The 16135-nt window shown below is 36.3% G+C and overlaps 1 protein-coding gene across 1 annotated transcript in view; it reads right to left on the reverse strand.

The window, feature by feature from the left end:
* Positions 1 to 16135, reverse strand: part of LOC138696357 (uncharacterized) — a 529406-nt gene that overhangs the window by 302509 nt on the left and 210762 nt on the right. The window contains exon 3 of the mRNA XM_069821183.1: positions 12218 to 12351. Within this exon, the coding sequence (XP_069677284.1) occupies positions 12218 to 12351 (134 nt within the window). The remainder of the gene's footprint in view (positions 1 to 12217; positions 12352 to 16135) is intronic.

Genomic DNA, 16135 nt, shown 5'->3' on the forward strand with positions numbered 1-16135 from the left:
CCGCTGGAGCTGAGGCCACATGCACACAGGGTGGAATGAAACCTTATGCATTTATCTGAAGTGGGGAACCGTTGAGGTAGTGCAAAAAAAGTCCTCTGGCATTTTGTTCATTCGTGCCTGATTTCTGGTTTTCGAAAAGTACATTCTTTTAACAAACTTTTACGATAGGGCAACATATCAGAAAAAAAAAAAAAAAACTTACTTGATGTATTTCACATTACACACTGAATCGTTGGGATATATTTTTTTTCTAAAATGTACAGGTAAAGGCTGGTCCACAATAAACCGAAAACGAGAACGGGAAGCGGAGGACGTGAAAGTGAATATTTTTTATTCACAATAAACCGAGAACGGAAACGAGTATGCATATTGATACTTGTATGTATATCAGTAACGACATGTAAAGTAGATCTTACGCATTCTGATGGTTATTTGTGTGTAATTGACCAATGGCTCTCTCACGAGTACAAGCCAACCAACATAAACAGAGGTTAACCAACTTCAAAATTTATGGCACGGAATATTTAAGAACACAATTCACGTGGTAGTCTGGTCACATATACACGTGGTATACAGGGTGATTCAAAACCTCTGCAACAAACTCTGAGCGGTGATAGATCTAACAATAAGGAACTCTTTTTGTTAAACAACCTATGTCTTTTGACGCGTCGTTTCGAAGTTACCGTTGAAAAAGTTTTTGCGAGGGTGTACGTTAATGTATGCGAATGTGTGCTCCCCTGCATTTCGGTGATATCTGCTACTTAATCAGCATGCCTTGGTGATGAAGTATCAGATATTACCGAAAAGCATGTGTCCTATTGTTGCCAGACTGGTGGCATAATAAAATTCGTGGGTGCGCAAACGAAAGAGGATGTCACCTTACGCCAAAATTGAGTGAAGTTAACATTTCGATAGACAAATGTGAGAATATCGTGTAGAAGAGCTTAGTCATAGCTTTGAAATTAAATATGAAATAGAATTGTGCGTATGGAGTTCAAAAATTGTTTCAGTGATCCTAAATATTTCTTCAAAGTTTTTTTTTGCAATTATCTCAAAACTTAGGTTTGGTAACATGCCCTTTTGTCCGCGCATTCACAAATTGTAGTATTTATTTAATATTACATAATATGAGTAAACACAGCAATTCTCTATAAAATTAATTATGCAAAACAATGTCCTTGAAAAGTATGATGTTAGAAATAAACTGGATGCTTAAATTTACCTCAGCGCTAGACTTTGGTGCAAGAACTGAAAGGCTTTGCAAGCTAGAGTTTGTGAAATTGCACTCAGAGCTCTTTTCAATAGTGTTTCGTAGTTCTGCAAAAAAAACTGATGAAACATGATACCTGTAAGAATATTTTTCATCCACACTTTATGATGATAATACTACAATTACATATAGTAAGACAGTAAAAAATTTAGGGGTATATTTAGATTCAAATTTAAATTTTCAAAGTCAAGTGACCTACATATGTAAGAAAACTTTTTCCATAATTCATTCCCTCAAACACTTAACCAATGTTTTACCTCTCAGCCTTAAAAAGAACCTGATCCAAACTTTAGTGATGCCCCACTTCGATTATTGCGATTCTTTATTCACGAATCTAAATATTGATCTTGCCCATAGACTACAGCGTGTTCACAATATCTGCGTTCATTTCGTTTGTAACATTAGAAAATTCGATCATGTAACACCGTCACTAGAATTGTTGTCTTGGAGTCCACTTAAAGAAAGAAGATTCTTCAACTCTCTCTTATTACTATTTAAAATCATCCACACCTCCACACCCTCTTACCTAGCATCTCGTTTTGTTTACCTTTCACTACCTCGAACCCGGAACATGTACCTTCCCTCTATTCCTCTGCACAGAACATCCTTCCACTCATCATCTTTGAGCATATCTATTCCACGCCTCTGGAATTCTCTCCCTGACCACGTCAGAGACTGTCGGACAATATCAAAATTCAAATTTAAATTAAAAAATCACATTCTAGTTCGTGGAATTGTTTGTTGAACACATGTCAGGTTGCGCAACTTCACCTTAACCCATGACATATATAGTAAATATTGTAATTATGCTGTTGTGAAATTGAAAATTATTATGTAATGTATTTATTATTATTATTATTATTATTATTATTATTATTATTATTATTATTATTGCTACTATTATTATTATTATTATTATTATTATTATTATTATTATTATTATTATTGTCAGTTATCAATATCATCATTGCTATCTCTGTTTTCTTTCTTTTCGTTGTATTAGCTCGATGAGAGCACTATAATGTACTTTTGACTCTGTTGACCCTCTATAGGGCTTTAACTTAATTTGTATCATTTTCATCAGTGTTTGTATTTCTTTTTTGTATTTATATGTGCTATCTGGTAGGATGGAAGAGAAGGCCTTATGGCCTTAATCCTGTCAGATTAAATAAATTATTATTATTATTATTATTATTATTATTATTATTATTATTATTATTATCTCCCAGCTTTCTTTCATCGTTTCTCGAAAGTGAAGTTACTCTTAAATGTATATGTCTAGTAGGAAAGCGTATTTCCAATAGTAGAGAAAGAAAATGAAATTCCAACGCCAAGATCATAACTTCTATTCACAATGTAACTCAAATTAATTGATAGTATGAATTAAATTAATCATGCCTCAGACACAAATTTGTATCAGTAAGATAAGCTGACAAATTAAAAATTACCCACCTCAGTTTTCATTTTGTACTTCTATCATTTTTTCAGAATAAATTTATTAGAACTGATTTACTTTCCAATATTGGACAGTCTCTGAGTGTGTTACGTACATTAGTAGTATGCCAAATGAGGATCGATTTGCTTAATTCATAAGTTCTATTGAAACTTGAACTAATTCACATCTGACAACCACTCTGAACCGGAATGATTTGAGAAATGAATACATCGGCAATGCATCAATCTGTAAATAGAAGTAAATTTAATGCCAAATATCAGATAATATTTCGATAGGACTGGAAATGCGATTTCCCAACTGTGATAAATTAAAGTTTCTCCAATTAGGTGATACTGTTACATTTCTAAACTACTACAATTTTCTCCTGTATTCCATCAATGATTAATGGATAATCATGATGCTTTTTCATTCGAGATCAATTACGTATAGAATTTGAAACAATTTTCTTTCAACAGAAAGAAATAAAAAAGAAAAATACATTTCACAGAATATATTACTTATAAAAATTATTAGGAGTTAAATAATTCAAATGTTTCCTGAATCCTTCAGACTGTTCCATCTCACAGCGACGACCCCTATTCTGTTGGAAAGAGTTTTTCCTGTATATATACGTAAAAAGTTATTTGAGGAATATGTCTCAAGACTATTTATCAGCACTTGCTTGTGTGTCGATTGGAAAAGGAGTCCTAACTATACTTGAGAACTATTGCACATGGCACGATAACATTGAACGACTTTCTGAGAAGGAGGTCAAATAAATATTTTATTCTACAAATAATGATGATCCATATTTACTCCATGCAAAGTCATACGGGTTATTTTTATAAGTGACGCATAAACTCAATTTTTTTAGAAACCGCTCGGTCATGTCAACTTTATAGTTTAGAAAGGAATACTTTTATGCAAATATTTTTGTGACCGTTGTTGTACAAGGTATGATGCAGTCAGAGAAATTAGTTTATTAACAACAAAAGCCGCCCTGAATAAGGGTTCATAGATCGGCCTATTAATCCATTCACAATGAACAATGATTAAAAACAATTAGCATGTGACAGAATAAAAAGAGAACAATAATTTAAAAAAAATTATAAGATGAATGATGAGAAAACATAGGAACTCATTTACAATAAAAGTTTCCTGAATATAAATGATTACTAATTATAGCTAAGGATGATTTTAACACATGAGATCCTATCAATCGTTGTATCAGAAATTTTAAATTGTTTAAGTTGATTTAAAGTTTCTATTTTAAATGTCATCCTATCTTTTTTCATTTTTATAATATAGAATAATTTTAATTTTTTCCATGGATTATTTTACACTTTTATTTGCACTTGGCGTTTCTCTGAAGTTGTTGAATTTACTAACAAGATACATCACACACCAAAATGTTGGTACAAATAATATTTTATTACTTCAACATTTGTCGTTTAAAGTTTAAAATGCAATTGTACTATCTTTTACGCTAATGTAATATATAAATTAGCGAATAACCTAATTTCTCGAGTTTCCATTTTAAAAAATATTTCAATTTCATTAGATATTTGCAGTGTTCTCATTTACAATCTGATAACATCTAAAACATGTTCAATAATTTCTGGTGGTATTTCTCTGCATCCCATCATTACCTTCCTTTTCAACTCGTTCTTATCATCCCTCTTCGTTGTGTACACCTTATTTTCGAGTATCTAGTAATCAACTGGAGAAAGTTCGCTATCCTCTTCTTCTAATCTATCTATACTATCTTCTATACTGCAAAAGAGGGGCAACAGAATGAGAAAGAGCAGAATGTTGTTGATACCAAATGGAATCGTGCCGTTTGTCTGGACCTTGAGGATTTGGAGATCTTCACAGCGATGGACTAAAATTATAAGTTTTAACAGTTGGATATGAAACTACTAAGATAAAACAGAGATTTGTCAAAAAGTTTCGGAACGGTCACCAGATGCCACGTCTGTGGCTCAAGTGCTAGTATCCAGGCGGTCCAGATTCGATGCCCGGCCGAGTCGTGTGGAATTTGTGCATAAAGCAAACGTTGTAGAGTTTTTCTCAGGATACTTCCATTTTCCTGTGTCACTCCAACTCTCTTCACTTCCCCCTCATTTCAGTTAGTGAGGTTTAAAAAGGGCGCGTCGGCTATTATGGCTATTTGCGTCCTTCCCTCATTTCATCTATCATCTGCAATACCGGTATTAAAAATAAGCTGTTGGGGTGATGAAGTCTTGGGGATAGTACGGGCTTTCGATGCAGATATAGAAAGGGCTTGTGATACTCTTCTGTGTATAGGATATGGTTCTATCATAGGTTGAGGCAGGATGGCCCAACTGTCAGCGTCGGCTGATAATGAAGCTCTTGTGGCTACGGATCCTAGGGCTTATCAGGCTACTACTCTGCAAATGGAACCTGGCTCATCTGGAACTGATGCGGGATGGCCCATCTGTCAGCGTTGGCTTCACTGATACCACCCAGGCCACCTGTTGGATTTAGACCAGTGGTTCTCATTACGCGGCCCGCGGGCCGCATGCCGCTCTAAAAGGCATTTATTGCGGCTCTTGAACTAAAATTACTATTTTCTTCTGAGAATTATTTATTTTGATTTCTATAATAATGCGAAACTGGATACAATTTTGCTTGTCCTGCATCATTACTGTAAGTGAAGGTTTTCAATAGTTACATTTTGTGTAACGTGAATTACTGTGAAATGACCCAAACGATAAAATTTTGCTTATAATTACAAGAGAACTGATCGAAAGATGTAGCTATGTTTTGTTATATTCTCTCGTGGGAGAAGATTTATCTCCATTCTACAGGACTAGGAAACACCCTTTTGTCCTCTGATGTCCCGACAGTGGCCATGCATCGTGCCGACCACATGTTAAGGAAGCCCACCATGGAGAGAGTCTAGTGTTGAGCCATTAAAACATCTAGATGATGAAGTAGAGGATCAAGAAAGAGAAGATTGCATACTATGAGCGAAGACAGAAGCAAGAACCAACCAAGTAGAGCGTGAGATTTTGGGATGCTGTGCTGATAGTGATGAGAGTAATACGTGTGTAACTTAGCGAATTTGCTCTGTTTCTGTAATGTAGTCAGGGAGCGACTAGGTGCCTGATCTGTTTATGTAATATACACAATGACTTCTAATATCACGGAAGGATGGTTAAAGCTACGTTAATCTTAATTTTGAGTGAATCTGTGAGTTTAGGTTCCTTTTTCCTTTCATACGGAGGAGAAGTTCGAAAGTTAGCACTGCAGCCTCTAATGGACCTAGTGTGCCTTACCGCTCCTACATTTGGAATGAGTTTTTTGTGTCCGAATAATCGCGCTCTTGTAGACATCGCGACTCAGTTGTGTGGTGCAGCAGGGTTTTTGGTAATTATTATTGAAATGATAATGAATATGGAAATGGACGAAAACGGAAGAACCCAGAGAAAAACCCTCAGGAACCTTAGTTTTATCCACCACAAATAGGACTTCGCCATCGCCGAGATTCCAACCCGGGTCCGCAATCAATGCCCTGTCAACTGAGCTACCAAGGTGGAAATTTACAAAGATAATAAAATTATTATCCTGGTTTAACTCTGATTTGCTTCTTGGGTGGCATTTTCACAATTATCTATCGTCTATACATAGCTCTACAGTAGTCCACAGTAAAAATGATAAACCTTACTTTAACTAATAAAACTTAGGTTTTAAAAACAATTTTATTAGAAACATGATCAATTTGTTTATTTTAATAATGCACATATTACAAGATTAAATTAAATTTAAAAATAATTATTATAATTGTTCTGGAGACAATCAGCTTTTAAAAACTCAAGTTTGCAGTGAAAGCGGAAACAATCTCTGCTTCTGCTGTACTTTAATACCATCTTGATAATGTCTTTTTGTTGCAACAATTTTGAGGTGATCTATAGGTAATGTATTAATCGTATATTTAATATAGTTCGCGCAATTAACGATTACCGAAAAGCAATGGTGGCGTTGCTGTCTGTTTTAACGTGTGTATGTAGGCACGCCGAGGGGGTGAGAGTTACGGGCCGATGGAAGTACTGTCTCTTCCAAGAAGATGAACAAAAAAGGACATCGCTGTGGAAATAAAGAACATACCAAGAGAAAAACTGGAAGCTAATTAAAGGCGCAACATATGTTTACGAATGAAATAATAATACAGTACCGTGCAATACAAGACACGTATTCAGATGCAATGGAACAAACTAAAGTCGCAATGTAACTATTACAACGCAAGACTGATTCTGTCGATGTCATTTCTCTTCCGACTGTACTCTTGAATATCATTCAAGCTATCTGGTGACCTTTCCTGTCGCCCGCTCTTCCTTACTGCAGTGTTTCCGTCGGTATTCCCTGCTTGCGAGACCTATATACTCTATTTTATTTCAAGGAATGCAGTTCGGTGGCTCCTTTGAACACCCACTTACAGATTTATGACTTCCTACGCAAACATCTCTGACAATTCCATCCTGTCCCCTCGTCCCAACATTGCACAGTTGCCATAATCCTGGTGACCCTCGAAATGAGACTGACGGGATTATTGGAATTCGGAAAAGATGCAGCAACTCTGCCTCCACGTGGATTTGACGTGAGCCTGTCTATTCTTCTGAACAAGGGTTGTGATTGGTTACTGACAGGAGAAGACAAGATTTCCGTCACAGTAAGAAAGACATTTGAAGAGTCCACTGCAAGAATGATGAATGTCACTTTCTTGTCGAAAATGAATCAAGACTGTCAATTCATAGCTTAAGACATATAGAATGTACATAGAGAGTTATATGGCATTAACACTGAAAGTCATTTTCCAGTAATGATCGGAAAATCACAGTTAAGCTTTGAGCGCTAAGCATTTCAAACTTTCAATTGCTTCTCCTGCAAAATATATTCCAAAGGACATCCATCATTCTTGCAGTGGACTCTTAATTTATTTATGACAAGCAATTAGTAGGGGGCAGTAGAAGGTCTGTCGTCAAAGTCCTTTCTATGAAACTGCACTCCATGAAAAAAAAAAAAAATAGAGTATACCAGTTTTCTTGTATTCGGAATGTTTTTCTTCTCATTCTTGTTGTGAAGCTAATTTAAAGCTTTCTTTATTATAAATCGATTCCTTTTACTTTTGTTTCCAGTTTACCACAAATATGTTCAATTATATTTCCATTTTCATTTAATTTATTGTATTCTATAATCGTATATTAGCATTGAAGCTTTAAGGTACTATTTATTTTACCAAATATTAAAAATGTTTCGAGTGATTTGGTAAAATATTAACTTTTCTTGAATCTGTAGTTTTTTTTTAGTAAGACTAGCTTCCAGACTGTATTTAAAAATTTTTAAGACAAGCGATATTGTTTTTCCTGACCCTTTACATGAAATGTACTTTTCCCACAACAGACGTTGCCACAATTCCCACACCATTACAATACCATCGCCGTCTCTAACAGTTGAACGTAAATTTGTTTACAAGAAGCTCTTGTTAAGTCCTTATCACACATTGTTACGTCCATCGGACCCAAATAAATTACGTTCAGCCTATTTGCTTTCATCAGCGAACACAAATTCTCCCCAGAATTCAGAATCCTTGTGTAATTGATTTTCCGCAGTTTCCACTTAAGTTGTTTGATTCTTTCTACTGACAGTCTGTGAAAGTTCTTTCTAGCCACTACTCCACGTAAGTTGTATTTTTATTATAGTTTCAGGAGTGACATTGTTATGTAACCTAATATCTATTTCTCTGGTAGTGTTTTTCGCAATTAATCTCGAACTTTTAGAGTTTCGCCTTAAATCCACCTTCCATTCCTCATTATAATCATATTTTCGAGTGCTTCCTTGAGACTAAGTGGCCAGGAGCGGGTTAGGGATGATCCTTCAGAACGTCCAGCGTATTCCGAAACTCAGCGCTGAGCAATCTGATGGCATCACGGTGTTCCGAATTTCAACGATGACGTCACTGATGCTCCACCGGTGTCGCATCGGTTCCATCAGCTTGCATAGGTTATGCAGTATCCATTAGCCGCATCAGTGAATCTGATTGGTTCTTGTATAGGGCGGGAATTAGCAGACGAATGACATCGTGCACTGTTGTGTCATGGCGGTGTGTTCTGCTTTAGTTCTGCTGTATTGCTTGTAATGAGCACAAGGTAAAAACAATATGTTAATGGCTTATGAGCGAACATGTCAACGGACCAGTTATTAGTACTGGTTCAAGAAATAAATTGTATATGCTCTCTTTTCTTTGAACGAGATGACAGTACGGAAATTTCGCAAAATCTTGCTAGCGTAGCACAGACAACTTGTACAGCCGCCATGTTAGCCATTGAACCTTCCAGCAGTTTTGTTCCTGTTTCGCTGCAGCGTGACGTCATTGATGTCCACCGGTCCGGTGAGAATCGGAATACGCTGGTCGGCTCCTATTGTGTACTCCGAATTATGGGAGAAATGAAAATGAGGTGTATCAGCCCACAGGCCGCAGTTATTTGAAAGATGATGCAGTCTTGTACATGTTCTTGTTTTCGTATGTTATTGTGGTATATTTGTTTTGTTCTTGTGTTTGTGTTGCGTTTTCTTCTTTGCGTTTAGTCTTTCTTGTGATATCTATTACGTTGAGGTTGTATCCATTTTCCTGTGCTATGTAATCTATTTGATAGTGTGTATTTCTTCCTTATAGTCTTGTTGGATCATAGGAATGTTGATGAGTCTATGTATCATGGATCGAAATGCTGCGTGTTTGTGTTGCTTGGAGTGATTGGAGGTATTGTGTATGTGTGTTACCGTGGTAGTGGGTAAGTGTGTTACCGTGATAGTGGGATTTCTGTATATTTTGAATAAATGTTTGTTGTCTGTTTTTGTTATTGTTATGTCTAAGAAATTTATGGATTTGTTGTTTTCTGTTTCTAGTGTGTAGTGTAGTTTTGGATGTGTTTATTTAGGCTATGTATTTGTGTAGATTTTCAATCTGTCCTTTTTTTCCTTTGTACATTATTAGCAGGCTTCGAGACTTGGGACCCGATACAATAAGTTTACTGTGCATGTACTATAGGTTGTTGATTCGCTGCAGATAGTGGAAGGTAGAGATGTGTCGAGGTAACAACGTTGCTATTTAGAATAGAGCAGTCATCGCCAAAAGCTGTGTCGCGACAAATGCCTCTGTCTCCACTCAAGCGTAACCATGACATCATACCTCCACCCTATGTTTACAATTTTCACTTCGATATAAGACAAGGCATTTATCAGCAGCGGACGTCCACATGTAATGTTACAAGTGTGTAGGATAATATTATGTTTCGATATCTTTTCCAGAACAGAAACAGGTAATATGTAAAAACTTAATTTTAAGGAGCATGGGAGCAAAAGTATTTCTTTTGTGCAGATAGCAAAAATACGATATATTTAATTTGTTGTAAAATTTCAAATGAAGTATAAAAGAACAATGTACGTTGTCATTATTATTCTTGATAAAAAGACTAGCTCGTCCTTACCTGTAAATTGAATATTTCATTAATAAACGAACAATAAAAAGTATCGGCTTCTATGTCTTAATAGGGATAAAATAATTCGACGTTTTTTTTTATGTATGCAGTGTAATTTGAATATTTCATTAATAAACGAACATTTAAAAATTATAGGCTTCTATGTCTTCATCGGAGTAAAATACTTCGACTTTTTTTTTTTTTTTGAAGTGTGTAGTGTAATTTACAACTTCGTGACCAGCCTGGTACCTTTTTATAATTTCAAATAAATGCTGATATGAAGTACACGTTCTTTTGATGGCAAATAAGAAAATATATCTTATTTTATTAATAATACAAAAATAATGAATAGAAGAATAAAAGATGACATGGAAAAAACTGTGTGTAGTTAATAAGTAGAAGAATATTATATTGTTTTTGGTTTTTGGTCACAATCCGTCTCTGCACTGTTATTCGCTGCATTACCTGAGGAGATACCCACTCCACCCCTCTCCCTGCGACAGTGGTGTGCGGGTTGCATTTCTATTACGTCACAATTTCGTAATGTTTGGCAACCACTGGAATAGAGTATGGCAGTATGGGGAAACATACGCATATGTGTACATTCTGAAAGCAAATATACATTACATATGTGTACATTCTGAAAGCAAATATACATTACATATGTGTACATTCTGAAAGCAAATATACATTACATATGTGTACATTCTGAAAGCAAATATACATTACATATGTGTACATTCTGAAAGCAAATATACATTACACAATGACAATGTCAAAAGAATGTGAAAAGCATTTGTTCTCCTGTCTTTTATAAGCATTTGTGTTTAATTATACACAGTGTTAATGGTGGAAATAAACATGTAGCAATTTTAATTTCTTCATTTATCCTATTGGTCGTCTTTAGGAAGTGCAGTTACAGTACCGAATTGTAATGTACTACAAGATACATTTTCAGTGTCTCAAACGTAAATCTTTTTCGGTTATCTGCCAAACATAGTTTGTACTGTGAAAAGCTGCGTTCTACGTCGCATGACGTAATAGGAGCAAAACGGAAAAACCTAACATCATTGCAGTCTCTAAGAGACAGTCCTTTATTCTCGGGTGACTCTATGTCCACTAATTTGCTGTTTATATTACATATCCGTTATTTTTACACGTCCAGTAACCGGTGTACTTGGTGTCTAATTAATTCTTCGTGTCATTTCCTCAATTAATTTGAAGGCTTCCGGCATCTCTTGCTCCAACTTTTCTAACCGTGTAATAGTTTCAGACACAGTTTGAAAATAGGTTTGTATAAAAACCAAATTATTTGTCAGAACCTTCAAATCCAGAGCGTTTGCCTTTGCGTATTTGTTGGCATTCATTCCACACCACTATATTCAATACGCCGTTATGCGGATTTCCCACTGAACTGTTCTATTGGGTCCGAAGTCTCGAAGCCTAAATTAGAATGTCGTGTACGTATCTGTGCCAGTAAATGATGATGTCTGCATGTTTGCTGTTGCCCTTGTTTAGGATGTGTGTCTGTTATACATTATGTTATGAATTAATATTACCTTAAACTCTCCAGCAATATCCTAATATTTGCACCGTTTTCTAGGCGTTGAATAATATTTACGTTGTCAAAAATACTGAGACATGAAAGTTTTGTGACATGATGCCTTACCGGTATGCGGGGGAATGGATTTTCACAACAGACTACATTGTCCTGTTTTGATGATTTCTTTAGACTCAAACGCGTCTACTAAATCGGCGGAGATGTGTAGTCGGTTTTAATGGTACAATTACTTTCTTCTCTTTCTAATCGCATCGCCCAACACTCAAAACACATTTGTTGACACAACAGAAGTCGTCGAATCGTTTAAAAAATATAGGATAAGAATTATGAATAGAACGGCTAAGGAAAATCCAATATTCAGAACAAAAACATAGAGTTCAATATATGTATATGAAAAGCCATGGCAATGGCCGTAAAAAACATGTTCATAATATCAAGTGCTCTGTACTCACTGGTCTGCCGTTGACAAGCCAGGTGATGTGCGCCAATGGCCGCGCAGGACTGGAAGTACAGTTGGCTTCGAGTGTGTCCCCCACGCGGTACACGGCCCGCGACATCAGCACCTGCGGCGGGTCCCTCTGTTTCTCTGCATACAAACATCCACACAGCTTATTAGTACACTTCTTCCTCACTCCGAGAGATAGGAGTCTACTTGTTAGCGTACAAACTTTTATTGGATTTAATGGCAACCGTCTAGAGATGTGAAGTACATGATTATTTCTAGTTATTGAATGCTGTTCAAATTGGCATTTACAGACAGGAAGTAACATTTTATGAGTATCTAAGACAGCCATCGTCAACTGGCCTGCATACTAGTTCGGAGCGCTGAGACGCTAGCTGAGGAGGTAGTAGTGTGCAGTGTGTCGAGCCAAACCAACGCATCCCATCACAGAAGCCAACTTTCTGACCATAATTTACAATGCCTTCTTCGATTGTGTTCTACACGAGCATTGACACCTAACATAAACCAGTTAGTGAGGGAAAAACGAATTAAAAATCCAGAAAAACCAATGCTAATGATCGGCGAAAATAATTTTTATCATTTGTTATTTACATTGTAATAAAATAATTTAGGCCTACTTCAGTCTTGTAACAGAAACGATAATTTGTTTCATATGTTATACATAATAACAAATAATTGGTTTTGTGATATATAGTGTCAGATAAAAATGGATAATTAATTTTATTTTATTGACGATACTTGAACAAAGGAATAGGATGACATGATTTAAATATTACTGATGGATTCGATTTGTTTAATATTTCATAATAGTGAAAATACATTAGGCCTATAGGTCTGTAAGTTCTCAATTACTTTAATATAAAAAAAAAACTAGTTACTTTCAAAACCGATACAATACACAACGGCAAAATACATAGGGCCTATTGTTTCTTGTCTTAAACTGAAAAGTGGTTTACTTATTACACAGTTCCTTTTAAAATAAATTAAGTACATGCTTCTTTCGTGTTTATTATAATTATTAAAGACTGATTAAAAGAGTTGAACAAGTGAACGGACGCCACTGCCATCACCTGATACCTTCCCCCCCCCCCACCTCCTGAAGCACAGTTGATGTCTAAGGGATAGAACTGAGCAGCGAGCAAACTGTCCCTGCACCATAGTGCAATGAGTTGACGACTCCTGATCTAAGAGGAAGATTCAATTCAAAGTTTACAGAACTATGACACTTGCGGAAGATTTATGTCTGTGAAACATGGACAAGACGAAAAAATGAAATAGAATTAAAATTAGAGGCGAAAAATTAAATGAATAAGGTCTGGATAATGGGAAGATAAAGAGAACAAGGGAAATAGGGGGAGGAAAGGGCTATACAAGGAAAAGAAGAAAGCAAAGAGAAAAGTAGGAAGACTGGAAGAACGAGGGAGATAAAATGAGAATGGTAAGACAGAGAACAAGGAGAATACAACGACGACAAAAGGATGACAAAGAGAATACAAGACAAGAAAGCAAGCTAAATACAAGGAGAGCGAGGAGAATATAAGATGGACACGTCAGAGGGTGTTGCATTTTACGTGACAAGTCAATTCCAAAGTTCCTCTCCCCCATAGTGAGGAGAAGGAATTAGTTTTACTTTCAAATAATGCAAATGCAAAAAGAAAGCGGGAATAATTTGAACATGATCAAGTAGATTACTGTGACTGTAGAGCTTTATACAGAGTGTTAAAAAGTATCCAATATTTTAGGATGTGATAGCATGCATTAAAACAAGAAAATAATGTCTAATAAGCATAGGTCCTACAGCACATACTTTCTCAGATCTGAACACTTGTTCATAGGAGGTACTCAATGTGACATCCAATGCGTTTTTCTGCCCTACAATACAGCAGGCTACCAGATAATCATACCGTAGTTGACACCCCTGGCATGGAATACTGATATGTCGCAAGGAATACTGAAAAGAAAAGTTTGGTTGCGGATATGAGCGGGGTTCAGCAGAGATTGTGTTGTGAATTTTCGCAGTCCGCACGTGTGGGCTGGTGAAAATTCCCATGCACTTGAAGAAATAAGGCATCAGCACCGATTCTCAATCAACTTATGGGCAGGCGTTATTGGCGATAGATTAAGGGCCATACGTGCTACCACAGAGATTAACTGGGGGTCGTTATCAGGACTTTCTTATTAACATATTGCCTACCTTGCTGGAGTATGTGCCATGTCAGCAAAGACTACAGATGTGGTTCATGCATCATGGCACACCAGCATATTTTTCCGCAATGAGCGTGAACACCTGACGCTGACATTTCAGGACCGCTGCATTGTTTTGATGCATACTAGCACCTCCTAAAATATTGGATACTTATTTTTAACACCCTGTATAGATTCGCGAGTGCTATGTATAATGTCACATCCGGTTTTAGATGCGTCACAAGGAAAAATACAGTAATATATTATTTTCTGCAATACTCAGATGTTTTTATAGAGCTATCTACATTTCTACCTAATTATGGGCCAAAAATTCGTTTAAAGGATACAAAATATAGCATATGTTCCCCAATGAACACAGTCTTCAATTACTGACTGTCAGACAGAATTTTACTAGGAGACAAAATAGACAAAAGTGGAAAAGAAAGATTTAGGCACAGAAGATGCTTCAGCATTACAAACCAATTGATAATAAAATAATTTATTGATTAAAGTTTCCATCTCACTCCAGATTGTATTCATTTTCTAAGTATTAACTGCATGTGGAGTTTCAGAATTCTTTTGTAATTCCATTACCAGATAAATGTAACTGTTACTGATCACGTATATTTAAATTACAAATTATGAAATATAAATCACTCAGTTGCCTCTTATAGCATAATGTGTTCTCTTGACTACTAACAACGAACGTATATCAGAAGTCTGTAACAAGGGAATAGTTTGGAAACTGGAGGAAGGAATGGTTCAGGGCGACAATCACAGCGAAATATCTCTGATACATTATTTTGTAAATGTGAAATGAGACTTCAGATGAGGAAAACCTATAACCTATCTCTAACACTGCTCTTGATGTATGGGTTTAGTGATTCAATCGTAATCGTCATAGAACATCTGTGGTCTAGGTCAGAGCTGGCAATTGGGTTCCAGTATAAGCGTTTTACCCGTACGGGCAAGAGAAATCATGTTTGTTCCCTCGCGAGCAGGACTGCTACCCCTCTCTAAGGTAGCGGTGAAGGGGAAACTAGGCAGTGCGTTTCGTACAGATCAGGGGTGAACTATGTACTACGTGTATCTCCATGTATGTCGCAAAGCAGAGACCTGGAACTGAGTTTAACCATGACTGGAAATTGTTATTCTTTTTTAAATAATCAAAGTATGGAGATGGCTTAAAGAAGCAAAGTATGGAGATGGAACAGTTATTTACCGGTTGTTCTGTATGGTTGTGAAACTTGGACTCTCACTTTGAGAGAGGAACAGACATTAAGGGTGTTTGAGAATAAGGTTCTTAAGAAAATATTTGGGGCTAAAAGGGATGAAGTTATAGGAGAATGGAGAAAGTTACACAACGCAGAACTGCACGCATTGTATTCTTCACCTGACATAATTATTAAAAACATTAAATCCAGACGTTTGAGATGGACAGGACATGTAGCACGTATGGACGAATCCAGAAATACATATAGTGTGTTAGTTGAGAGGCCGGAGAGAAAAAGACCTTTAGGGAGGCCGAGACGTAGCTGGGAGGATCATATTAAAATGGATTTGAGAGAGGTGGGATATGATGATAGAGACTGGATTAATCTTGCACGGGATAGGGTTTATCTGAGGGCGGCAATGAACCTGCGGGTTCCTTAAAAACCATTTGTAAGTAAGTAAATTGTAAGTAAGTGTGGACATGGTCAGTATCGTATTTGTAAAATCATGT

Source organism: Periplaneta americana, chromosome 3, assembly GCF_040183065.1.
Source record: "Periplaneta americana isolate PAMFEO1 chromosome 3, P.americana_PAMFEO1_priV1, whole genome shotgun sequence".
NCBI lineage: Eukaryota > Metazoa > Arthropoda > Insecta > Blattodea > Blattidae > Periplaneta > Periplaneta americana.